This window comes from Aethalodelphis obliquidens, unplaced genomic scaffold, assembly GCF_003676395.1.
Source record: "Aethalodelphis obliquidens isolate GAN/ISIS:26980383/991018 unplaced genomic scaffold, ASM367639v1 scaffold5, whole genome shotgun sequence".
NCBI lineage: Eukaryota > Metazoa > Chordata > Mammalia > Artiodactyla > Delphinidae > Aethalodelphis > Aethalodelphis obliquidens.
Window position 1 is genome coordinate 59,889,436 of NW_020837949.1, and position 26,397 is coordinate 59,915,832.

General features: G+C 38.3%; 1 protein-coding gene across 2 annotated transcripts in view; it reads left to right on the forward strand.

Moving 5' to 3' along the window:
- Positions 1–4,201: 4,201 nt before the first annotated feature.
- SDHAF3 (succinate dehydrogenase complex assembly factor 3) overlaps positions 4,202–26,397 on the forward strand; it is an 82,631-nt gene continuing 60,435 nt past the window's right edge. The window contains exons 1-2 of one of the 2 annotated variants that reach the window (XM_027102500.1): positions 4,345–4,454; positions 6,148–6,329. In XM_027102500.1, the coding sequence (XP_026958301.1) occupies positions 4,448–4,454; positions 6,148–6,329 (189 nt within the window). In that variant the 5' untranslated portion in view covers positions 4,345–4,447. Of the gene's footprint in view, positions 4,455–6,147; positions 6,330–26,397 lie in introns of both variants that reach the window. The other variant, XM_027102501.1, reaches the window with a different exon arrangement.

Genomic DNA, 26,397 nt, shown 5'->3' on the forward strand with positions numbered 1-26,397 from the left:
CAACGAAGGAAGCAGGGTGATAGGATGGTAGTTTGAGGGGGAGTTAGAATGGAGGGTTTTTTTTTTTTAATGTGAAGTGTTCTTGTGAATGTTTATGAGCTGAATGGACTAGTCTTATGAAGAGAATAATTGAAGATGCCAGTGAGAGAAAGAATGAGGGGATAATTATGAAGCTACCTCTCAGAAGAGTTGGGATACAATCAAGAGCTCTAGTGGAAGGCTTGGGTTGGAGGAGAGTACAGATGATAGAGATTTTGTGGAGTTTTATTGAGTGCCAAGTTTGCATAAGTAAGCTGTGTTCTAAATGTTCATTACTTATTTGGAAAGCTTAAACCATGTCCTCTGGGAGACACGGTGGTGCTGTGGATGTGGCATGTGGGAAGTGGGATGATTCTGGAGTGAGCTCTTCAGATAGCCCTTAAGTTATTAATCACCTCCTGTTGATAATTGTGCATATAGCCTGGAGTTATAGAACTTATTTTTCACTCTTACATCCTCTTTCTCAGAGATGTTTTACTGTTTTTTTCTTTCTTTTTGATTATGTTTTTTAAAATCTTTATTGCAGTGTAGTTAATTTACAATGCTGTTAGTTTCAGGTGTACAGCAAAGTGAATCAGTTATATATATATACACACATCCACTCTTTTTTTAGATTCTTTTCCCATATAGGTCATTACAGAGCACTGAGTAGAGTTCCCTGTGCTATAGAGTAGGTCCTTATTAGTTACTTATTTTATGTATAGTAGTGTGTACATTTCAACCCCAATCTCCCAATTTATCCCCCCATTTTACTTTTATGTTTAAAATATTTTTAGCTATATCAAAATCTTTACCCCCATTGTTGCAGGAACACTTTAATATTGAAGGACTGGAATATTTAGTAATCAGTTTTTAACAGTGTCAATAACTTGGGTACTATTCCTGGAACCCAGGTGTTTCCAAGTTGGAAACTTAGACCATTGGTTATCAATCCTGGCTGCACATTAGAATCACTTGGAGGGGTTTCTAAGCAATAGCCATGCCTCACCCCACTCGCAAAGATGCTGATTCAAGTGGTTTGGAATGGGTCTTATCAGTTTTTTTAAACCAGTTTCCCAGGTGATTGTAATATACAGCCAAAGTTGAAAACCACTGACTTAGACCAACAGCACTTTTACTATTAGGCAACTTGTTCAATGCATCATTTAACATAGGCGGTCCCTGCAAACTCAATATGAGTAAAGTAAAATGCATTTCCAAAAGTAATTTTCCCTCCTGATTTTTCTTTGTCAATTGCACTTCCATAAAGGAAAACATGGAGACCGCTTTGATTCAAATTTTGAGGAGTTTCCCCTTCTTAAACAAAAATCTTTTCAAAGCAATTATTTCAGAGTGGGTACATATCTGCTGCTCCTTTTACAAAAAATTTTGGAGGGGACTGGGGACAAATCATGATTAGCAGAGTTGAAAGGTACTGAGAATTACCTAACCCAATTTATTTGACACGTGAGAAAATCGAGGTGCAGATTGGTTGAGTGACTTGCTGAATAACACACAGGAAAATGAATTACATGGAGGAAGGATAAAGGGAAGGCCTGTATGAAGTGTACTGATCTGGATTAGTGGCCAGGAATAGAACTCAGATCTTATTTTCAGTTCATGGCTATTTTGACCACAAGAGGAAAACCGGTCAGCCTAAATTGGTAGGTCAAAGAAACAGAAAATTTTGTCCTCAAAACATAACTCATTGTCCAGCCCACTGTAAAAAAATAAAGGTCATCTACCATTATTCTCACTGTTATTCTTGATTCCTCTCCTCTAACCATTATGTCTTGGCTTTTCTCTTACCCATCATTTGTCATTTTTGAGCATTGATTACTCAAAGCTTTATGGACCTTTTCTGCTCCCTTTATGCTGAATTAATTCTTTTATTATGTTTTATTAATTTACCGGCAGAATTTTTTCCCACATTTTTATAAGAGCTTTGGCTCTAAAAGAAGCATTTATTATACATGTACTTTAACCCCAAAGGAAACCAGAAAAAAAGTAAACTGGAACAATAAATTAATTTTTAATTTACAGGGATATTAAGAGATGAAGTATGGTTAGAAAAAGATTTCCTGAAGTAAAATAACCATGCTGCCATTCAATCCTTGCCATGAATGTGGTTTGTCAAAAAACCAAATTAAATCCATTTAAAAAAATGTTCTGTGTTCTTTTAAACAAATATTTTTCTACAATTTCAGCAAAAGGAAAATAGTCCATTCAAGGTAATAAATATTAGAGTGCTTACTATTTGTAAGGCACTGCGGTGGACCCTGAAAAGAATACTAAAATGAGTTAAGTCCCTGCCCTTGGTAGAGGGGTGTGTGTCTTTTTGTCTTTCAAGACGTCTTTGCATAAACAAAAATCTGGGGTCTCGGAGGGAATCACATAAATTTTCCCACATTCTTGCCCTTTCATCACCAGCAGGTCATATAAATCACTTGACACCCTTAAAATCACAAAATCCCTGCCCTCCGGGAATTTGTAATCTAGTGGGGGCAAGCAATAGGCAAACAAGTAAAATATGTATGTGTTACAGAGAAAAATAAAGCAGAGAGGGGGCTTAGGGAGTTCTTAGCATGATGTTGGAGCAATATCAAATATGCTTGCCAGGGAGGATCTTAATCAGAAAGAGACCTGAAATAATGAGCTGAGTGAAATAAGGGTGTTAGCCAAGAAAGATACCTGAAGCAGAACATTCCAAGCAGATGGAAGAGCAAATACCAAGGCCCTCGGTTGGAAGAGTGCCTGGCCTGTTCAAAGATGAATTAGGGGCTTTGAAGGCCAGTGTGGCTGGAATAGGCCAACTAGGGAAAGAGCAGTAGGAGAAAATTTAGACAGCTAAGAAGCGGAGAGGCTTTGCGTTTTACTCTAATGAGAAGCCACTGGAGGATTTTGGCGAGCAGAGTAGTGACATGTTTTTGTTTTGTTTTGTTTTGTTTTGCGGTACGCGGGCCTCTCACTATCGTGGCCTCTCCCGTTGCGGAGCACAGGCTCCGGGCGCTCAGGCTCAGCGGCCATGGCTCACGGGCCCAGCCGCTCCGCGGCATGTGGGATCTTCCTGGACCGGGGCACGAACCCGTGTCCCCTGCCTCGGCAGGCGGACTCTCAACCACTGCGCCACCAGGGAAGCCCTGTTGTTTTTTTTTTTTTTAAACCTATTAATAATTTAATAAAAAGCTATGTAAAAAGGTGTGGTCAGAATGATGGGAACCAGCAAGGATTTCTAAGGCAGCCAGATACTACCAGTAGCAGAGGCTGTTACAGTTTAGGTGGATCATGATCAAAGCTGATCATGGCAGAAGCAGAAACACAAAAAGTGACTACAACATCCGGTAAAGAGAGACCATTGTGGAATAGGGAGTAGTGAGAAATGATCGAATTCTGCATATTTTGTTGGTGGAGCCATCAGGATTTGTTGAAGGTCCAAAGGTGTGATGGGACAGAAAGAACGAGGCTAAACTGCTGCCAGCTTTGATTGGTCACACTCTCAGTATCACCGTTGTAAAAGGTGAAGATTTGTGAACGTTCTGATTCTACGTTTTCATCTCAGACTATTTAATCAGAATCTCCTGGATCGTGACCTTGGACACAATACATTTAAAATGGTCTCTAATTATTCTTCTAAAGCCAACTTGACATGAGCTAAGGATTGGAACCTGCTGGCTCAGGTCTCACTTGAGTTACATGAAACAGGCCACGCCTTCAGGGTACAAATTAGGAGCACAGCCCTGTGCAAGGTACGTGGGTGGGTGGGCTTCTGAATGGAGAGATTAATCCCATTCCGATCCCTCTCGCAGAACGCAGGAACACTGCAAAGACATCTGAAGTGTCTTTAGCCAACCATGGAAGGCTTCCTGGAGGAGTCCGATTTTGACGGAGCCTTTCTTAAGCCTTTATCAGGAGGAAAAGGGGTAAGATGAATGGAAAAGATGATGGGGTGTAACGGAGTGGTTAACAAGCACCCAAGCCAGACTCCTGGTGGACGACCGCTCCGCCCCAGACGCAGGCGCTAAGTAGTCGCTGCGCTGGCGCTCCACGAAAGCTACGCCCCTTTCAGAGAAGGACCGGCCCATTTCTGCCCGCCGCTGCCCCTCGCGTTTCCGGAAGGTCCTGATATTAGGCCGGACCCAACCGGATGCAAGTCGCACGCCCTCTTCCGCTTGTATTTCGGTTACTTATACTCAGCATGTAAGGAGAGGCAGGCGCGCGCGGTCTCTCTGCGCAGGCGCGGCCTGTGGTCCACGCTCGGAGTTATGCCTGTTCGGCACGTCTCGCGTGTCCGGGCCTTGTATCGGCGCATTTTGCTGCTGCACCGGGTTCTGCCCCCAGACCTCAAAGCCCTTGGTGACCAGTACGTGAAGGACGAATTTAGGAGACATAAGACCGTTGGTTCTGACGAGGCCGAGCGATTCTTGCAGGAATGGGAGGCAAGTAACTGCCCCCTTTTCTTCGCCCCAGATCTTTGAGGTCCCTCAGCGGTGTCCCGGTTTGTCTCTGGGAGAGGCCGCCTGACCCGGCTGGTTTCCCCGGGCCTCACGAGCTCGAACACAGCGGCAGCCTGTTCCGTTTGAATTAAACAGCGCAAAGCCGTTCAAACAATACTTCCCAAAGTTACGTCCCAAGCTGGTCTGTTTATCCCACAGATTCCTCGCTGGAGCACATCCCGTTACAACAGCGTGTCCAGTTCAGTTCAAGTTTTGCCAGGCGCTGGAGGGGTGAGGATGGAGGTTACAAAATTGAATAAGTCACCGTCAGGTGCTTAAAGAGCTTACCGTTTGGCAGCTTTTTTGTCTCCTCCAGTGCCTTGCACGTAGCAAGCGCCTATTGATAAATTAATGGTTTTCTCGTTACTAGTTTTCAGAGTTTTAGAGGCTTGTTTCTATAATTACTATTTTTAAAATCCCAGTGCTCTTTGTTGGGTCTTAATAATATTCTCAGTTGACTGATAACACAAATCGGATAAGACTGGGGGTAATTACAAGCGGTGGGCAAAAATGCTGGTCAGAGGTAAGTCAGGTGAAAGTTGGTTTCTTCGTAGTCTCAAGTCACGTTATTCTGTTGAATTGCTCTGCATCATTGCACTAAATCTTAATGAGACACATGCATTAGGGATTAACCCTTTGATTTTTCCCTCCCTTTTTTGAGTGAAGTCAAATGATATTTAGCGTGTTTCATTTAGAGTGTTTCGTGGGGTTGGGAGCCATGCAGCACTGCCCCTCGTTATTTGCAAATATAAAGAAATGAATGAAATTGGCAATTAGAGCGACAGGTATTTGAAAGCATGAAGCAGTGTTGGTTTAAGAACTGAGGTAAGCAATTCTTCAGCCTAAAAAGTTGATGGCTATAGAGATTATTGAAGTCTGTTTTTTAAAAAAAATCATAAAGGGTGAACACAGGGTGAACATTAGGGTGAACACCGAACTTTTTCACTGAATTGCAGAATTTTTTATTGTAGACTCATGTACGCTTGCAAGAGGGACATTTAGGACAACGGTGAAATTTAGAACTTGCCTAAAAATTATGTGTATTAGATGTAGTGAGGCTGCCTAGAGCCAGGGAAGTTGAATCTTAAAATGCAGACTGCTGCAGACTGCTCTCTTTTAATATGGTAACTTGGTCTTGAAGCCAGAAGAACGGGATTCAAACTCAGGTACCGGCATTTATTAAATGTCAGGTCACCTTTCCTAGTCTTATTTTCTTATCTGTAAAATCATAACAGTATTTACAATATGCACCTCTAAATTAGTGTATGTAAATGTAAGTGACATCTTTTAAGCCAAGTCAGTTTGTGGCAGGACAGGAAGAAGTCTACCTCTATGTTGGGAAGAAACAAGGGCACTTTGGGAGGTCCTAAGAACTGGGAAGCTTTTTAGGGAAAGAGTAGGAACCCAGAATAAATTGGTAATAGGCTAGAGGAAAGAGACATTTTTAAAAAACTGGTTTAAAAAAAAATGTGTTGATCAACTGAGGAGACTTGGTGTCAGGCGTTCAGCTTAAAAAAAAAAACAAACCCACAAAAAACCAAAAAACTCTCCTAGTGCTATGTGGCATTTGGTCTCTAGGATTCTTTCACACACTTCTAAAATTGCTTATGAACTTGAATTTGCTTTACTTTAAAAGGCAAAGTTGGGTATGGATACCACTGGAGAAGAGAAGGGAAGAGTCAGGAATATGAGAGGACTCAGTATTGGGAAGAGAGTTCCCTATTCCCTTTCATCTATTCCCTTCTGATCACAGAAAACTGGCAAATATTAGAGCAAATTCATCGGGGGAAATTTCTGTTCAAGGACCTTTGGGGGAAGGTAAGAGGAAAGTATTTCATTTTATCTTAAGGATAAAAATGTAAATGCATATTTACAGAGTAAATAGTGAATTTGTATAATTCCTTACCATAGAGAAAAAATGTTAAGTTCAGGGAGAGATGTTTGATAACTGGTTAGTAAAATACCCCTTGTAATCTTATTCCCGAGCCTTTTAGGGGACAACTGTTAAAAGTGGAATTGGGGCAGGGTAGATCAGGGGGTCTTACTTATTATGACACTTTTAAAAGTTCTGACTATGCTCAGTTTTGAAGAATAGCTGTTTTAGGTAATGCTTTCCATTTTTCTTTCTGCGCCGACCCAGTTGTGGAGAGAGGAACTTCTTACCACTATTTTCTGGGAAATTAGAATAAACGTTGAAAATTAAATAGCAAGTAGAAGACCTTCGTGTTAGAATGTGAGACGAAACACAGCTCCTTAGGAGCCACTTTGAAAAGACTCCGTGTGTTTAATTTTTCATTTTTTTTGCCCCATTTATTTATGTCTGTTGCTTTCTTGCCTGGTTTCCATTGTTTTCCTTAAGTAGCTGCTTTGCTCTGTGTCTCTTGGGGGAGGTTTATGGTGGAAGTTTCTGGAAAAAGCAAAATGCTTAAACATTCTTTAAATAGTTATTGATCACTTATTGCCAGGCAAAGTGCTAGGCATTGTAGGACACACAATGAATAATATATGTGTTTTACTTTTATGGTGTACAAGTTTAGAGTGTAATAGACGATTATAGTATGAAAAGGTGTCTCTGAAGTGCTATAGGGGCAAGGAGGGAATGGAGGAAGCTGAGGCCACATGTAATATCTGAGCTGAGGTTTGAGCAGGTCAGAGTTACCTTGTCAAGAAAAAGACTCTAGAAAGAGGGAATAACCTATGCAGAGTTATTGAGGTAAGAAACAGTATGACTTTCCCCAGGATATGCAGTGATGTGTTTAGAATTTAGTGTATTACATGGGAGATAAGGAAGAGATAAAGCTAAAGAGGTGACAAGAGACAGGATATTCTGTTAAGGATTTTAGGTCTTTATTTTGAATCATTGAAAGATTTTAAGCAGTGGTGAAAATGATTCAAATTATATTCTAGAAAGATCACTTTAACAGCAATAGAAAGGAATGATTGAAGAATGAGACAGATTGAAGGTAGGGAGAACTGTTAGGAGAGATATAGTAATCCCAAATATGTATGTGCCTGAACCGAGACAGAGATGTTGAGGATGGAGAGTATGGGCTTTTGCGTTACCCTTTTTAAGGTAGAATGGGATTTGACTTGGTGACTGATACAGGATTAATTAGAGGGGAGGCCATAGAATGGATAACTCTCAAGTTTTGGAATACGATACCAATAACCAGAATAAGTATATAGGAGGAGGAGGTGGAGGATGAGTTCAGTATGGTACATTGTTGTGTTAAAAATTCTGGTGGGACAGTCAAGTGGAGATGTTTTGAGATATATTTACCCTGATACTCAGGAGACAGATTGTGGCTGGAGATAGAGATTTGGAATTCATTAATTGTAATTGATGGTCCAAAGGTGTGAATTAAAGTGCCCAGGCTGGGTATAACGGGGGAAGCTAGATAGATAGTGGTCAAAGATAGACCACTAACATTTAGGAGTTAAAGAGAATGAAGGTAGTAGTAGTGTAGTGCTGGAACTGTTCTGTTCTTTTCTTTTTCTGTACTCAGTTGTTCCTAAGCTACTTCTGCAAAGGAACATACTTTAGATTTGTATGATAGTCTTTATCATAATATTTGCTTTTTTGTTTTATTTTGTTGTATTCATTTTTGAGAGGAGGAAATGCTTCAAATTTCATGTAACTGTGCATTTGTAACTCATGTGGGATATCTTATGAGTTTGAAGTGGATCATCAGATTAAAAAAATGTATGATTACATTGCATGTCATCTATATTTAGAGTTTCCTTAATATAATTAGGGTTGGATGGATATTTTGCAGTTTTTATAATTGTACGTCTCTCTTACCTAATTTGAGGACCTCACTTTGTTGGTTTTTAACATCCTGATTTGAACTTTGTATTTTAGTTTGTGGGAGAAAAGGAATGAATTACCTCTCTGTTCAGTAGATGGATTGTGTGTGTGGGGGATCATCTACCAAGTATGAGGGAGTCATCTGGGAACCTCTTAGTTGTACTGTTTATTCCGCATGTTACTCAGTGTGGTGTTTTTGTGACGGTTTATTGGGTGGTGATGGTTTATTGATATGTTACACATGTGTGTTTTCCACATTAAGCTTTACCATTTAAAAAATTTTAGCCGTACTGTGGTCCTTAACTAATGGTTGAAAAAGGGGTGAAGGTGAGGATTTGAAACAGTATATCCTTGGAACATAAAATGTTTCTTTTTTTTCTTTTTTTCATTTCTGAAGTATTTGGAAGCTTTTACGATATTTTTTTGTTTAGAAATACTTAACTTTTATTGGTGTCAGTTGTGTTATAACAGTGCTTATGTTATAAAGTAACTTAAGATGTTTTTAAAAATCATAGTTTGATCAACATTGCAAATATTGTTGACTTTATACTATATTACTGGAACACAGAGGTACGTCCTTTTATTTAAGTGATTCTAAAGTTATTGGAATTTATAGATTTAAAATAATGGTAATAGAATGGTAGTATTAATATGCTATTAGTTATGGTTCTAAAACAGATCTGTGTGTGTGTAGGGCTGTGTGTATGTCTATATACCACACAGACTTAAGAATTTGAAGTAAGTTTTTCCGTAGAATTTAATAAAAGGATTATATATATATGCATAATATTGATTTTACTGGTTTACCTATTATTTTATGAGATAAATTATTTTACGGTTGCTTAATAAGAACAGATGTTTGAAATTTTACATAGGGAGTATTATAATTGATTGAAAGGGGCTTCACATTGCTTCAGTAAACTTGTTTTTTAGGTTAATGCTCTTCAGCTTTTTTGAAAAACCAAAGTAATGTATGTATGTGGTTAAAAAAATTAGTGTGGGAGGGCTTAAAATAAAGAGCAATATATTCTTTTCTATTCCTTAATTTATCTGTTCTGGGGACATTTTTCATTTTATTTTGGTGTCTTTCAGGTTTCAGGTATCTTGTGAATTTTGTTATCTGTCCAAATTTACAAGTAAAGCAATAAGAAACTGAGAACTCTGTATATAGGTAGGCTTGTTGATTAGAAAATTACTTTTAGGATCACAGAGTTTCAGTAAATCTCCCTTGGATTTGCTTCTTGCTCCTCATTTTCTTTACCTCCCTGGTGTTTGTGTTCCGTTGGTTCTGGCAGTTTGGCTTTATCTTCAGCTGTTATTCTCTGTTTTGTTTTCTAAGCTGTGGCTGCTTCTACTGAGGCTGTTTTATTAGTTAAACTTCTCCACCTGCTTTCCATTTTGAGAACCTTACTGAAATCTCTTGGCTTCTAATGGCTCCTTTCTTAGTCATTATGGATCGCTCCTTTAAAAGTTTTTCTATTAGTTCAGTGGAGTTTTGGAAGGGAGAAGAAATAAGAAATAAGCTTCTGTGATTTCTCCAATCTGCCATCTCAAACTGGGGATTCTCAGTGTTTTCATTTTAAAGATGAAGAAACTAAGGCCTGTAGAAGTAAAATGACTTGTTTGGTGCCACACAACTAGGTACGATGAAAATCTTGTGCTCTCGCCTCATGAAAATCAGTTAGGATTTTGGAAATTAATGTTTCCAAAAGACTATTCAATTTTTGTTTAATGTAAAATGATTATATATTTTTTCTTTGAATTTTGCTTGTTTGCTTATTACAGTTTATTTGTATATTTGGTTTGTTTTCCATTTTTGGTATTTTTCCTAAGGGACAGGGAAGATTTTTTTTAAATCATGTTTCTACCTAATACACCTCTAGCATAATTAGGAAATGTTTAGGTAATGATTTATTTGTATGTTTATTATCCCAAGGTGCTAATTGCGACACATTTCTTTCTCAAAGATTTTTTTCGTTAATGACATGAGAATAGAAGTTGCTGTAATGTAACTGTTAAACTGTTGTGCTAGTCAGGCACATATATTTCCTGTGTGATTTTTGGCTTCAGTTGTCTTAGTAGGGGAAGTAATATTTTACCCTTGAAATTACAGATGGACCAAAAAGTTCTCTTTTACCTCTAAGATATGATTATATTAGGAGATGAGTTAAAACTATATCAAACGGCTTAACCCACTTTACACTTTTCATTGGCACCACTGATTTCTCTCTTTAATCTTCTTTTAGTTTTAGGGTTGTGTGTTACCATAGTAATACCACGGACAATAAAAATACAGTACATTTTATTTCTCTTTGTAATGCTTACCATTAACATAAAGTTAATAATTCCTGAATTAAAAATTAGTTAAAATAAAAGGCAAATGGAATGTATTTGGGATTAATGTGATAGATGATTGATAGCATTAGTATAAAAAGAACTTAGCTTGGACTGGGAAGACACTTAACAGCTTTAATACAGGAATGGGCAAAAGGGACTCTAACAAGGGGTCATTCTCTGATTTATATATGAATTTAACTGCTGTGTTGAATGTATATAGTAATACTGAAAAATTTAAATCAGTATAGATGTCCAGTGATGGCAGAAGAATGAAATTATAACATAGCCATATGATGGATGGGTTAGTATGCAGCTCTTAGTAATGGTGTTTCAGAAGAATTAATGGTATAGAAAACTGCTCATGATACAATTAAAAATAAACAGTGTTTATCTTTGGGTGCTGGGATTAAGGATGATTATAATTTTCTTCCTTGTACCTCAGAATTCGAGATCATGTGCTACTTTCGTAATTATAAGAAAGCCAATAAATGTGATTTTAAACGATGCAGTTGGATATGCTCAGCATTTTTGTTACCAATCTTGTGTCACAAAGCACAAGAAAACGCATACATTGAGTCAACTAGCACCTTATAAATATAGTTCCTAATTTTGCTCTTTAAATTTTGTAGGTTAAACTTAGACTTCTTCATGTTTAATAAATAATGTCAGCTATATATCTTAATTATTTCTTGCTGAGTTTTGTAAAATTAAAACAATGTAAATGTGTAGACTTTTTTATTCAGTATTGTAAATGGCCACTGAAATAAGAGAAGAAATAAAAGGTATCCAGATTGAAAAGAAAGAAATAAAACTGCCTTTATTCACAGGAGATATGATTATGTAGACAATTTGATGTAATCTACTAAAAAACTTCTGGAATTTAATAAGTCAGTTTAGCAAGGTTGTATGATACATGGTCAGTATATAAAAATTAATTGTACTTTTATATACTAGCAGTGAAAACTTGGAAATTAAACTTTTTAAATATCACTTACCATCAAAAAATATGAAATGCTTAGGGAAAATTCAGACAAAGGATGTTCAGACCTGTACACTGAAAACTACAAAGCATTGCTGGGAAAGAATAAACATGTGTGGATTAAAAATTAAACTTTATCTAGTTACTGTTTTTTCCTTAACCACTAGAAGACATATTTAGAATTTAGAATCTTTAGGGCTCTAAACTGAGATCAGAAAAGAGTCATCAGGGCCATCTATCTGGTATAGTTTTAAGTCTTTTTAAGCAACGTGAAGAATCTTCTCATGTTAATTTCTTAGAGATCATACTTAAATAGTAATAATTCTCCAATAACTTCATTTAATGAAAATTAAGTTACTACTTAATAACTGTTAGAAATCTATTTTAATTTTTTACCTTTTTCTAAGTATTGTAGAAGGTTGCATGAAGGCTGACAGTGTATTAGGACTGGCAGAGGAAATTGGTTAACTGTTGGTTTGTCTTCTGGCGAGTGAGACAGAGAGAGGATGGAAGGTGGCTTGGAAACCAGCAGGCTTAGGAAGGAGATTCTAGGTAGGTTTGTGCCACCCAAGATTGTCATTGTAAGTTCTGGTAATTGATCTTGTACATTTGGAATTGGACTTTATCAGCATACTCAGAGATGATCGAATATTGACTTCAGATTCACACTAACTAAATTTATGTAATACTGAAGTATAAGCTAGAATGCTGATTTCTATGGGTTGGGGAGTGGGGGCCGATGAAGAGGGCTCTCCTTTTCCAGGAGTCAGAATATTCATATTTAGATCCAGGGACACTTCTTTCAGAGGTGTCTCAGAATTTAGAATTTTTTAAATTTTAGAAAGGTAACAAGGAGTATGATTGAATTTTAAGACACACCCCTGTGGGATCTGGAGTGGTACCCTGTAATCAAGTACATTAATATTTCTGCATTAAAGCTTTTGACTGTTCATATTAAGCAGAGTAAATAAATGCTTCACATAATCCATTTAGGTCCGGATTTGCTACCAGATGAGTTCTGAAACAGCTTTTGTTTTTTGAAACTTCTTTGACTTCAGAATTGCAAGTAAGGGATTGTGGACCTCTATTAAGCTTTCTAGGAAACTGAATTAATGTTTAGAAGGTTGCCTGGTAAACACGGAATTAAAATAATGGGAACTGGGTAGGCATGAGAGATTTTTCATCAGGCCTTGTAGTAGAAAACATCCGTTTAGTTTACAGTAGAAAACATTGTGGGTCCTCATGCTTCACTGCCCTTTTTTCCTGGACAGTGCTGAACACACATTAGGAAGTTTGCCCCCTCTTGATAGTTTATTTTTGTTTTAAGCACATTTTTTCCTGCCAAAGCATTATTATTATTATCAGTGTGTTGATAGATTAAGCTACCTAATTAGTCTTCTGGGCCTGAGAGAATTCAGATGTTTCCCATTGTGTGTTGATTTTTTTAGCTCAGTTCCCAAGGGAGGATCATATTTATCTTATTTAGAAGTTTTTGGTCTTCCCTAATCCTAAATTAGTAAACTTGGAGCATTTCTAAAATAAATTGAATTTTGACTTCTAAGCTTTCAAACACTAAAATATTTATGCTTTATTTGAATAGATTTTAAACATGGCCTATTTTTTTTTCAAAAAACATTTCATCATTATAAACATAAAAAATAGCAGAATGTTGTATATTGTATGTTTAAGTAGCAAAGCTTTCTGGACTTTGCTGCAGGACTCTTCACTTTGCTGCAGATGAAGTTGTCTAGTTTGTTTAAAACTATCCCATTGAATAAAAAAAAAATCACACACTTCTCATAGGAACTTTCCCCTTTCCACACTAAGAATGGCAGCTGATGGCATGGCAAATACGTATATATAAAAACAACTATAGGGCTTCCCCGGTGGTGCAGTGGTGCCAATGCAGGGGACGTGGGTTCGAGCCCCGGTCTGGGGAAGATCCCACATGCCACGGAGCAGCTAAGCCCGTGTGCCACAACTACTGAGTCTGTGCTCTAGAGCCCGTGAGCCACAACTGCTGAGCCCATGTGCGACAACTGCTGAAGCCCACGCACCTAGAGCCCATGCGCCGCAACAAGAGAAGCCACCTTAATGAGAGGCCAGAACACCGCAACGAAGAGTAGCCCTGGATCACTGCAACTAAAAAGAAAGCCCACACGCAGCAATGAAGACCCAATGCAGCCAAAATAAATAAATAAATTTATAAACAAACAAACAACTATAATAACATCAGCATGCGGCATCAATGGGTCTAGCCTCACAGCACAGACCCAAAGCTCTAACCCCTCCAAAAGGTAGCTTGTTCACTGCCTCACACTTCCCAGCCTGGCTGCCTACTTATTCATTCTATAAGGTATAAGTACGTACAGTTGATAAAGCAGGATTTCTAGCCAATAACCATAGTTAACACCACTTAAAAAACACCATGAACATATTTAAATGCCTTTACTAGGCTAAGCAAGATGCACAGAGTGAGAAAAACGTCTTTTAAAATATTTGGAAATATATACAACTTTGATACAGTTTCAGGGTACTAATAACGACCTTGGCTACTTCATGTAAATTACTTAAAATTTCTAGTACACTTCTAGAAACTGCAATATGATTATATTCGAATTTTATAATTAAATCTAATGAGGGCAGAGCCATCTCAAAGAAGTTTGTTGTATTTTTCCCTACTCTGGAATTCATGTGGAGTTAGATACTCAAGTTTATTTCTCTATCCTCCTCTTTCTCAACCCCCTTCTTCCTCCTGTTATCCTCTTCATCTTCCGTTTTTTAGGCAACATCTGTCTCCTTTGCACCATCAGATTTTCCTGAGTTGGCTAAACCTTTTTCCTATTTCTCCTTCAGCCTCACTACCTTATTATTGTAAGGCTGCTTCTTTTGCTCTCAGATTACTCCACATCTGTTTGGTCTTCAGTGGAGGTGCCAGGGTTTGTGGATTTGATCTCAGGGTGGAACTCTGAACAGAACACTCCCAGTAGTGGCTACTCGGGAGCATTAGGTCCTTCCTGCTTCTCTTAGTTCTTCCACAATGCTCCATTTCTGGGTCATCAGATTTGGATTTCCTTTTCCCAGAGATTGTCTTCTGTATCTCAGAGCACTTCTTAGAAAACTGCAAAGGAAAAATCAAAAACAAGCTGCAACGCTGATGGGATCTCTTGGATTTTTCTTCTTTTGTACCTCTGGCTTGCCTGCACAATGAAGGCAGAGAAGACCCTTTGCTCTGTGGTTTCTTAGGTCACCTTCAGCCGTATTGATTCATTGTTTGCTAGCCTCTGCGTGCAATTTTACTGCACGCAGTAAAGAAACAGTTAACAAGAAACCAGTATTAATGATTATGGTAGACATACATGTATATAGTTAAGAACTATATAAAATTTGCTTTTCTGTGCCATTTTCAGCTATTGTATTTAATCTTTTTGTGTCACCTGCTAGGTTAGTCAAGCGATTGGGACAAAGATTGTAATAATGTTTTGGAAGCTTGATACTTTTGTAACTACTTTTATGCTATGAGTTCATTTCTGAAAAGTTGTTTATAAGTTGATTTTAAAAAATTTTAACTGTATTTTAAGTATACTGGCAGATTAACTATTTAAAGAAATTCTTTTGTTAATCCTTTTGTAAAATGAATAATCAGCCCATAATTTCCTTCTTTGTGTAAACCTGCATTTGCATACATGAAATTTGTTTTAAATAGGGTTTGTCTACAAATGTCGATGCATGTGTCTAAAAAGAAAAAAATTTAATTTCTGTTTGTGAAGAACAAATTCAGATTTGGCACTTTTGATAAGTAAGACATACCAGATTATTTTAGTTCTATTCTTTTCAACTAAAGCATATTTTAGATAGCATTTTGCTATCAAAATATGCTCTGCACCTTTAATTAAGGGGTGGCAAGAAGTTCATATGTTAAGATTGAACTGTAGTATATTTTTAAAGTATATTTTCTTAAATAGTAATAGAGCTAGTGTGAAGTTATATAAAGTTTAAAAAGCTATTTAGTAGTTTTATCTTTTCTTAAAAGCATAACTGGAATCTCAAATCTTAATGATTTTTGTCTTTAAAAATTTTGCTTTATCTTAGTCTGTACTTACAGAGGTAGATGTGTATGTTGCTTTTAATTATGTTTGTTAGCTTTCTACTTAACTGTAGTTGGGTGATACCCAGCAGTTTACTCCTCTGCTTGATACTTGGATGATAGATAACTCATCCTTCTTTTAGTTTGGATACTGAAATCTTGTTAACCAGTATTAACCATAAACAGCTATTTAGTCCACAGTATAGCATAAATGTGGTATATTTATGATGAAAAAATAAAAATGTAATTGCCATTGTGTAATATTTTAACTGTACTGTGGTTAAATAGACTTTTTCTGCAGGGCTGTCTGGGAGCCTTACTACTATTTGTTATACTGTTTCTTTGGGAAAGTATATACAAATTAAAGTCTAGAGCATTGGGAACTTGGCCCCATCTCTTAGACCAGCTGCAAAACCTATTGGATAGTCAGTCAAAGGAGAAGCCCTCATGATTTAACATGGGTACTGTTTGATTCCATGGAAAGTAAAGCCTTTCCTCGATAACTGAGGAAGAAGTCAGTGGGTTAGAGAACCCTTGGAAATGTCCTGGGATCTAGTAGAGACACGTCTTCTAATATAAATAAGGCCAGCCATTTGTTTGTTCATGGCCTTAACAAGTTGAGTGTCAGGGATAATCTAGACGACATTATTAAGGACAAAAACTGGAAAGAAAGCAAAGAATCAGGAGGAGAGGTTTCAGCAACAAGTTCAAGGTGGGACATGGAGAAATTGTTCCAAATGTAGGTCTTGAATTGTGTGAGGCTGGGAGGACTAGACAGGAGGAGCCCAACTGAGTTTATTTGTTCACTGATTCATTCAATGCCTACTATTTTTCAGGGGATACAGAGATTAATGGTCAGTATCTGTAAGGAGTTCATAAGTGTGGTACATGTCTGTATAAGATAGAAGAAGACTCATTGTAGTTGAGAATGTTGGTCTTCTGACAGCAGGGCAAACAGAGTGGTGTGATTACAGGAGGAAACTTCTCTTTCCCTTAGCCATTCAATTTATGATTGTTAGGCAGTTCTCTAACCAGTATATCTACCCTGTCACTTGCTGTTCCTTATTCTGACTCTGTTCTGTTGGATTTTGAAGATCTTTTTATCTTTGAGTTTCTTTTTAAAATATAATTACCCTATGAGAGATTCCATTTTAAATTATTGGCAGCTAACACTTTAACGATTAACAATGACATTGATTAACATCCAGCTACTTACTGTGTGAATGGATAATTTGATTAATCACTCCAAGCCTCAGTTTCCTCATCAGTGAAATGGGAATACCAACAGTACTTACTTCAAAGGTTAAGGATGAAATAAGATAATATATGCACAATAGTTGCCTTGTACATGGTAAGTTCTCAATAAGTGTTAACTATTTTAGCTGTAGTGTGTGGTAGGAAGGAGCTTTGATAGGAAGGAGTTTTGAAGGTACTGAAAACAAATTTTGTAATTTCATTATTCTTAATTCTTCCTTCTTTCCTATCTTCCATATCCAGTTAGTTTCCAAATCTGGTTGATTCCTTTTACCATATCAGAACTCTGACCTGTTGTCTCCATTCTCTTTGCCTCTGGATGTTTGTAGTAATTTCATAAATAAGCTTGCCTTTAGTCCCTTTTAAATGTCAGCTTATAAAACACAAGCTGATCATATTATTGCCCTCATAAAAAGCCATCACTATTTTCCGATTGACCTCTCTTGAACCCAAGTTAAAAACTATGCAAAATCTGACTTGAATATGTTTTTCCTACCTTACATCTCAATATTCTTTTTCAAGTTTCCTAAGTTCTAGTCATACTCAACAGAGAATGTGGCCTTAAGTTGTCTTGGCCTCACTATTCATTTGCCCTAAATGTTTTCCTGTCTTTTTCTGTATAGCCAAATCCTAAAATCTCTTTCATAACAGCTCCAATCCTTTGCTATCAACTGTTTCTTGATTAATTCTCCCAGTAAAAAGCAAAACTCTGTCTTCTAATTTTCTAAAACATTATTTTGTATTTTTGTCTTCTTCATGCTTTCTACAGTGTATTATAATTATTTGTGTACATCCTTTTTGGTGCTAGTAGAGGGTAAATTGCTTGAGGACGAAAACTATGTTTCATGTATCTTTGTGTACCTTAAAGCTCCTAGGACAGTATTTTGCTTATGATAGATGCTCAGTAAATCTTGGTTTTTTCCTCCAAAAGAAAAATGTGTGATTTTTCAGATGAAGACCAAACATGTTGGATAAAAAGTTAACCAAATATGTGAATTATAGTTTATAAAGATTAATAGTTTAAGCAAAGGCTTTTAGCCTGATTATGGGAATTCTTAAATTGTATTTCATAAATAAATGAGAATTCAGTGTTATATTTCATAGTGTACTAGGCTTATTCCAGGCACTTTAATCCATGTTTTTATCTAGATATGCTGTCAAGTCAGTAGGCATATGAATGCATGAATAGCTGGTTCAGGTTTTTTTTTTTAAATTAATTAATTAATTTATTTTTGGCTGCGTTGGGTCTTGGTTGCTTCACGCGGGCTTTCTCTAGTTGCGGCAAGTGGGGGCTACTCTTCGTTGCAGTGCGTGGGCTTCTCATTGTGGTGGCTTTTCTTGTTGCAGTGCACAGGCTCTAGGTGTGTGGGCTTCAGTAGTTGTGGCACACGGACTCAGTAGTTGTAGCTCATGGGCTCTAGAGCACAGGCTTAGTTGTGGCGCACGGGCTTAGCTGCTCTGCGGCATGTGGGATCTTCCCGGATCAGGGCTCTAACACGTGTCCCCTAAATTGGCAGGCGGATTCTTAACCACTGCACCACCAGGGATGTCCTGGTTCAGTTATATATATATATATATATTTTTTTTTTCTTTTTCCATTTAATATAGTGTTTTAAGTGCCTAAGAATGGAGAGAGATAATTAAAGAGTATTTAGGAAATTTAAGATCATGAACTGGGAGAGTCCTAGGACAGGCATAATTGCTAAGAATCTTGGAAACAGAAAAAGAAGTTGGGTGTCTGTCTTGCAGTTTCCTTAAGCTATAATGAACACCATCTTCTCTCCAGAAGAAGAGAGAAACTAGGAGCAACTGTGCATGGTCATTTTCACTAAATTCTTCTAAGAATATTTACCTTGTTTACAACCAGATTCATTCATTCCTTCTAGTATTGACTGGAATACTCCAGTCAGATACAGGAATTTTTTGTGTAAGTGTAATTTCAAAAATTTCCACATGATGGCAGAAGATATCTGGAAACACGTTACTGAATGAAATTCAGAAAACTTTGTATTTCAGTTTTACCTGAAATAGTGTCTTTTCACATTTCTGCTAGTAATTTTCACACTTGTATTGTCTGATAGAGATAGTTATTGGTATTTTGAACATTGTAAATGTTTTCACTAATTTTAAAATTTTAAAAAGAATAATTTTTTTCCTGATTTCTTTTATATAATTTAAATTCATTTTTGAAGGTTTCATGGGTCTCCCCTGAAAAGTGTTTTATTTATTTATTTATTTATTTATTTATTTATTTATGGCTGTGTTGGGTCTTCGTTTCTGTGCGAGGGCTTTCTCTAGTTGTGGCAAGCGGGGGCCACTCTTCATCGCGGTGCGCGGGCCTCTCACTATCGTGGCCTCTCTTGTTGCGGAGCACAGGCTCCAGATGCGCAGGCTCAGTAATTATGGCTCACGGGGCTTAGTTGCTCCGCGACATGTGGGATCCTCCCAGACCAGGGCTCGAACCCGTGTCCCCTACATTGGCAGGCAGACTCTCAACTACTGCGCCACCAGGGAAGCCCCTGAATAGTGTTTTAAATACTTGTTTTGGTAAATGTCTTTTTTCTTAGTAAGCCAGTTTAGCGGAGATTGAGTTCAGTTATTTACTATTTATAGGTAAATGTGTGAAACCAAATATGTGGACTTTTATTCAACTTTATGTTAGAAATTAAGGAATCGATTCAACGTACATTCTTTTGTGTGAATGCACCTCATGCTCTCTTGACTGTTTTGTTTTTTGCCTCCCTTCTCTATCACTGTCAGGTCTTCTCTGAAATCTTCCCTTTATTAATTTAAGAAATTCATTCATTCTGGGGCCTTCCCTGGCGGTCCAGTGGTTAAGACTCCAAACTCCCAATGTAGGGGGTTAGGGTTCAATCCCTGGATGGGGAACTAATATCATGCTGCACAGTGTGGCAAAAAAAAAAAAAAAAGAGAGAGATTCATTCATTCTGTATGTTTGTTAAATATTTACCATGCTTCACATAGTGCCCTCAACAATGATAATTGATAGTGTTAAAAAAAAATTCACCAGATGTAATCTTCATTTGCTGGAGTTCACAATCTTACAAGGCAGATAGCTACCAAATACATTATTGTGTTTGAGTTGATGTTTGTGGTTCTTATAAAGCAGTATACTTTGCATAAAATTTTAAAGAGTATGCAGCTTTTACATAGTTATGGTAGATTACTTCTGAAAGCATGAATTAGAAGAACAATGACCTGAAAAACATCAAAATAAACATGGAAATTTTGTGAAAATGTAAATAGACCAAGGTATTTTGTTTGTTTGTTTTTTGAACACTAGGTGATAGATGATCTAGTTAAAAAAGAGAGGGGGGAATAACATGGCAATTTTTGTTTTGGTTAGTAACATTCTGGTTTTTTTTTAAATGATGTGTATCAAGAAGCTATTTTATTTTTACATATTTTTTTAACATCTTTATTGGAGAATAATTGCTTTACAATGGTGTGTTAGTTTCTGCTTTATAACAAAGTGAATCAGTTATACATACACATATGTTCCCATATCTCTTCCCTCTTGCATCTCCCTCCCTCCCACCCCTCTAGGCGGTCACAAAGCACCGAGCTGAACTCCCTGTGCTATGCGGCTGCTTCCCACTAGCTATCTGTTTTACATTTGGTAGTGTATATATGTCCATGCCACTCTCTCACTTTTTCCCAGCTTACCCTTCCCCCTCCTCATATCCTCAAGTCCATTCTCTAGTAGGTCTGTGTCTTTATTCGCGTCTTACCCCTAGGTTCTTCATGACATTTTTTTTTCTTGGATTCCATATATATGTGTTAGCATACGGTATTTGTCTTTCTCCTTCTGACTTACTTCACTCCGTATGACAGACTCTAGGTCCATCCACCTCACTACAAATAACTTAATTTCGTTTCTTTTTATGGCTGAGTAATATTCTATTGTATATATGTGCCACATCTTCTTTATCCATTCATCCGATGATGGACACTTAGGTTGCTTCCATGTCCTGGCTCTTGTAAATAGAGCTGCAATGAACATTTTGGTACATGACTCTTTTTGAATTATGGTTTTCTCAGGGTATATGCCCAGTAGTGGGATTGCTGGGTCATATGGTAGTTCTATTTTTAGTTTTTTAAGGAATCTCCATACTGTTCTCCATAGAGGCTGTATCAATTCGCGTTCCCACCAGCAGTGCAAAAGTGTTCCCTTTTCTCCACACCCTCTCCAGCATTTATTGTTTCTAGATTTTTTGATGATGGCCATTCTGTCCGGTGTGAGATGATATCTCATTGTAGTTTCTTTTTTTTTTTTTGCTGTACGCGGGCCTCTCATTGTTGTGGCCTCTCCCGTCATGGAGCAACAGGCTCTGGACATGCAGGCTCAGCGTCCATGGCTTATGGGCCTAGCCGCTCCACGGCATGTGGGATCTTCCTGGACCGGGGCATGAATCCATATCCCCTGCATTGTCAGGCGGACTCTCAACCACTACGCCACTAGGGAAGCCCTGTTGAAAGATTTTTAATCACGGTTTCAATTTCAGTGCTTGTGATTGGTCTGTTCATATTTTCTATTTCTTCCTGATTCAGTTTTGGCAGGTTGTGCATTTCTAAGCATTTTTCCATTTCTTCCAGGTTGTCCATTTTATTGGCATAGAGTTGCTTGTAGTACTCTATGATCTTTTGTATTTCTGCAGTCAGTTGTTACTTCTCCTTTTTCGTTTCTAATTCTATTTTTTTTTTCTTTTTTTTGCGGTACGCAGGCCTCTCACTGCTGCGGCCTCTCCCGTTGCGGAGCACAGGCTCCGGACGCGCAGGCCCAGCGGCCATGGCCCACGGGCCCAGGTGCTCTACGGCATGTGGGATCCTCCTGGACCGGGGCACGAACCCGTATCCCCTGCAAAGGCAGGCGGACCCTCAACCACTGCGCCACCAGGGAAGCCCTCTAAGTCTATTGATTTGAGTAGTCTCCCTTTTTTTCTTGATGTGTCTGGCTAATGGTTTATCAATTTTGTTTATCTTCTCAAAGAACCAGCTTTTAGTTTTATTGATCTTTGCTATCGTTTCCTTCATTTCTTTTTTATTTATTTCTGATATGATCTTTATGATTTGTTTCCTTCTGCTAACTTTGGGGTTTTTTTGTTCTTCTTTCTCTAATTGCTCTAGGTGCAAGGTTAGGTTGTTTATTCAAGATGTTTCCTGTTTCTTAACGTAGGATTGTATTGCTATAAACTTCCCTCTTAGAACTGCTTTTGCTGCATCCCATAGGTTTTGAGTCGTCGTGTCTCCATTGTCATTTGTTTCTAGGTATTTTTTGATTTCCTCTTTGATTTCTTCAGTGATCACTTCGTTATTAAGTAGTGTATTGTTTAGCCTCCATGTGTTTGTATTTTTTACAGATCTTCTCCTGTAATTGATATCGAGTCTCATAGCATTGTGGTCAGAAAAGATACTTGATACAATTTCAATTTTCTTAAATTTACCAAGGCTTGATTTGTGACCCAAGATATGATCTATCCTGGAGAATGTTCCATGAGCACTTGAGAAAAATGTGTATTCTGTTGTTTTTGGATGGAATGTCCTATAAATATCAATTAAGTCCATCTTGTTTAATATATCATTTAAAGCTTGTGTTTCCTTATTTATTTTCATTTTGGATGATGTGTCCATGGGTGAAAGTGGAGTGTTAAAGTCCCCTACTATGAATGTGTTGCTGTCGATTTCCCCTTTTATGGCTGTTAGTATTTGCTTTATGTATTGAGGTGCTCCTATGTTGGGTGCATAAATATTTACAATTGTTATATCTTCTTCTTGGATCGATCCCTTGATCATTATGTAGTGTCCTTCTTTGTCTCTTGTAATAGTCTTTATTTTAAAGTCTATTTTGTCTGATATGAGAATTGCTACTCCAGCTTTCTTTTGATTTCCATTTGCTTGGAATATCTTTTTCCATCCCCTCACTTTCAGTCTGTATGTGTCCCTAGGTCTGAAGTGGGTCTCTTGTAGACAGCATATATATGGGTCTTGTTTTTGTGTCCATTCAGCCAGTCTATGTCTTTGGGTGGGAGTATTTAATCCATTTACATTTAAGGTAATTATTGATATGTATGTTCCTATTCCCATTTTCTTAACTGTTTTGGGTTTGTTATTGTAGGTCTTTTCCTTCTCTTGTGTTTCTTGCCTAGAGGAGTTCCTTTAGCATTTGTTGTAAATCTGGTTTGGTGGTGCTGAACTCTCTCAGCAGTTGCTTGTCTGTAAAGGTTTTAATTTCTCTGTCGAATCTGAATGAGATCCTTGCTGGGTAGAGTAATCTTGGTTGTAGGTTTTCTCCTTCATCACTTTAAATATGTCCTGCCTGTCTCTTCTGGCTTGCAGAGTTTCTGCTGAAAGATCAGCTGTTAACCTTATGGGAATTCCCTTGTGTCTTATTTGTTGTTTTTTTGCTGCTTTTAATATGTTTTCTTTGTATTTAATTTTTGATAGTTGGATTAATATGTGTCTTGGCGTGTTTCTCCTTGGGTTTATCCTGTATGGGACCTCTGTGTGCTTCCTGGACTTGATTAATTATTTCCTTTCCCATATTAGGGAAGTTTTCAACTATAATCTTCAAATATTTTCTCAGTCCCTTTCTTTTTCTCTTCTTCTTCTGGGACCTATAATTCGAATGTTGGTGGGTTTAATGTTGTCCGAGAGGTCTCTGAGACTGTCCTCAGTTCTTTTCATTCTTTTTTCTTTATTCTGCTCTGCAGTAGTTATTTCCACTATTTTATCTTCCAGGTCACTTATCCGTTCTTCTGCCTCAGTTATTCTGCTATTGATCCCTTCTAGAGTATTTTTAATTTCATTTATTGTATTGTTCGTCCTTGCTTGTTTCCTCTTTAGTTCTTCTAGGTCCTTGTTAAATGTTTCTTGCATTTTCTCTATTTCCAAGATTTTGGATCATCTTTACTATCATTATTCTGAATTCTTTTTCAGGTAGACTGCCTATTTCCTCTTCATTTGTTAGGTCTGGTGGATTTTTATCTTGCTCCTTCATCTGCTGTGTGTTTTTCTGTCTTCTCATTTTGCTTATCTTACTGTGTTTGGGGTCTCTTTTTGCAGGCTGCAGGTTCGTAGTTCCTGTTGTTTTTGGTGTCTGTCGCCAGTGGCTAAGGTTGGTTCAGTGGGTTGTGTAGGCTTCCTGGTGGAGGGGACTGGTGCCTGTGTTCTGGTGGTTGAGGTTGGATCTTGTCTTTCTGGTGGGCAGGTCCACGGCTGGTGGTGTGTTTTGGGGTGTCTGTGGCCTTATTATGATTTTAGGCAGCCTCTCTGCTAATGGGTGGGGTTGTGTTCCTGTCTTGCTAGTTGTTTGGCGTAAGGTGTCTAGCAGTGTAGCTTGCTGGTCATTGAGTGAAGCTGGGTGTTGGCTTTGAGATGGAGATGTCTGGGAGATTTTCGCCATTTGATATTACATGGAGCTGGGAGGGGAAGGAAGGAAGGAAGGAAGAAGGAAAGAAAGAAAGAGAAAGAAAGAAAGGGAAAAAAAGAAAGGAGAAGGAAGGAAGGAAGAAAGAGGATAAAATAAAATAAAGATAAAAAATAAAGTTATTAAAATAAAAAATAATAATTAAGAAAAAAAATTTTTTTAATTAAAAAGAAAACGGACGGACAGAACCCAAGGACAAATGGTGAAAGCAAAGCTATACAGACAAAATCTCACAGAGAAGCATACACATACACACTCACAAAAAGAGGAAAAGAGGAAAAAATAATAAATCTTGCTCTCAAAGTCCACCTCCTCAATTTGGGATGATTCGTTGTCTATTCAGGTATTCCACAGATGCAGGGTACATCAGGTTGATTGTGGAGCTTTAATCTGCTGCTTCTGAGGCTGCTGGGAGAGATTTCCCTTTCTTTGCACAGCTCCCTGGGTTCAGCTTTGGATTTGGCCCCGCCTCTACGTGTAGGTCTCCTGAGGGCGTCTGTTCTTCGCTCAGACAGGGCGGGGTTAAAGGAGCCACTGCTTCGGGGCTCTGGCTCACTCAGGCTGGGGGAGGTAGGGGTATGGATGCAGGGCAAGCCTGCGGCGGCAGAGGCCGGCGTGACGTTGCACCAGCCTGATGTGCGCTGTGCGTTCTCCCAGGGAGGTTGTCCCTGGATCCCGGGACCCTGGCAGTGGCGGGCTGCACAGGCTCCCAGGAGGGGAGGTGTGGATAGTGACCTGTGCTCGCACACAGGCCCCTTGGTGGCGGCAGCAGCAGCCTTAGCGTCTCATGCCCAGCTCTGGGGTCCGCGCTGTTAGCCGCGGCTCGCGCCAGTCTGGAGCTCCTTTAAGCAGCGCTCTTAATCTACCCTCTCCTCGCGCACCAGGAAAGAAAGAGGGAAGAAAAAGTCTCTTGCCTCTTCGGCAGCTCTAGACTTTTACCCGGACTCCCTCTCGGCTAGCCGTGGTGCACTAACCCTTTCAGGCTGTGTTCACGCTGCCAACCCCAGTCCTCTCCCTGGGATCCAACCGAAGTCCGAGCCCTGGCGGGTGAGAAGACAAGCCTCTTGGGCTGGTGAGTGCTGGTCGGCACCGATTCTCTGTGCGGTAATCTCTCCGCTTTGCCCTCCACACCCCTGTTGCTGCGCTCTCCTCCGCGGCTCCAAAGCTTCTCCCACCCCTCCGCCACCCGCAGTCTCTGCCCGCGAAGGGGCTTCCTAGTGTGTGGAAACCTTTCCTCCTTCACAGCTCCCTTCCATTTGTGCAGGTCTTTCTTCCTATTCTTTTGGTACCTGGGGAGTTTCTTGCCTTTTGGGAAGTCTGAGGTCTTCTGCCAGCATCGAGCAGGTGTTCTATAGGAGCAGTTCCACGTGTAGATGTATTTCTAATGTATCTGTGGGGAGGAAGGTGATCTCCGCGTCCTACTGTTCTGCCATCTTCCCCGTTCCTCCTATTTTTACATATTGATGTTCATTAAGCTTTTTAAAATTTTTTATTGAAGTATAGTTGATCTGGTCTTTTTCAATGTGCAGTTTTATCTTATGTCTGAATTTGATTGTATAATTTGTTAAAACTGGGACACTTGGAAGTTTAGAAGTACTAAAATAAAATCATAAAACACACGTACACATCTGAAATGTATACTTACTGACTTATAAATTTGGTTTATTATATTGATATAGCTATAAAATAGTTCTTTATGAAAACTGTTCTCAAAAATAAGTTTTTAAAATGTGAGAATTATATATATCTGTTTAAGGCCAAAAACATGGCCTTTATAATGATTATATGACCATTACAAAAAGAAGATAAATAGAGTAATTACTCTTGGGATATATTAAAGTACTTTTTTTTTAGATGTTGTTGTCTGTAATGTGTCATTTTTTCTGAAGAATATAGGTTTTGCAATATGGTTTTGTTAATTGTTTTCTTACAATTGCTTGCAACAAGCTTTATCAAAGTTACATTTTATGGCTA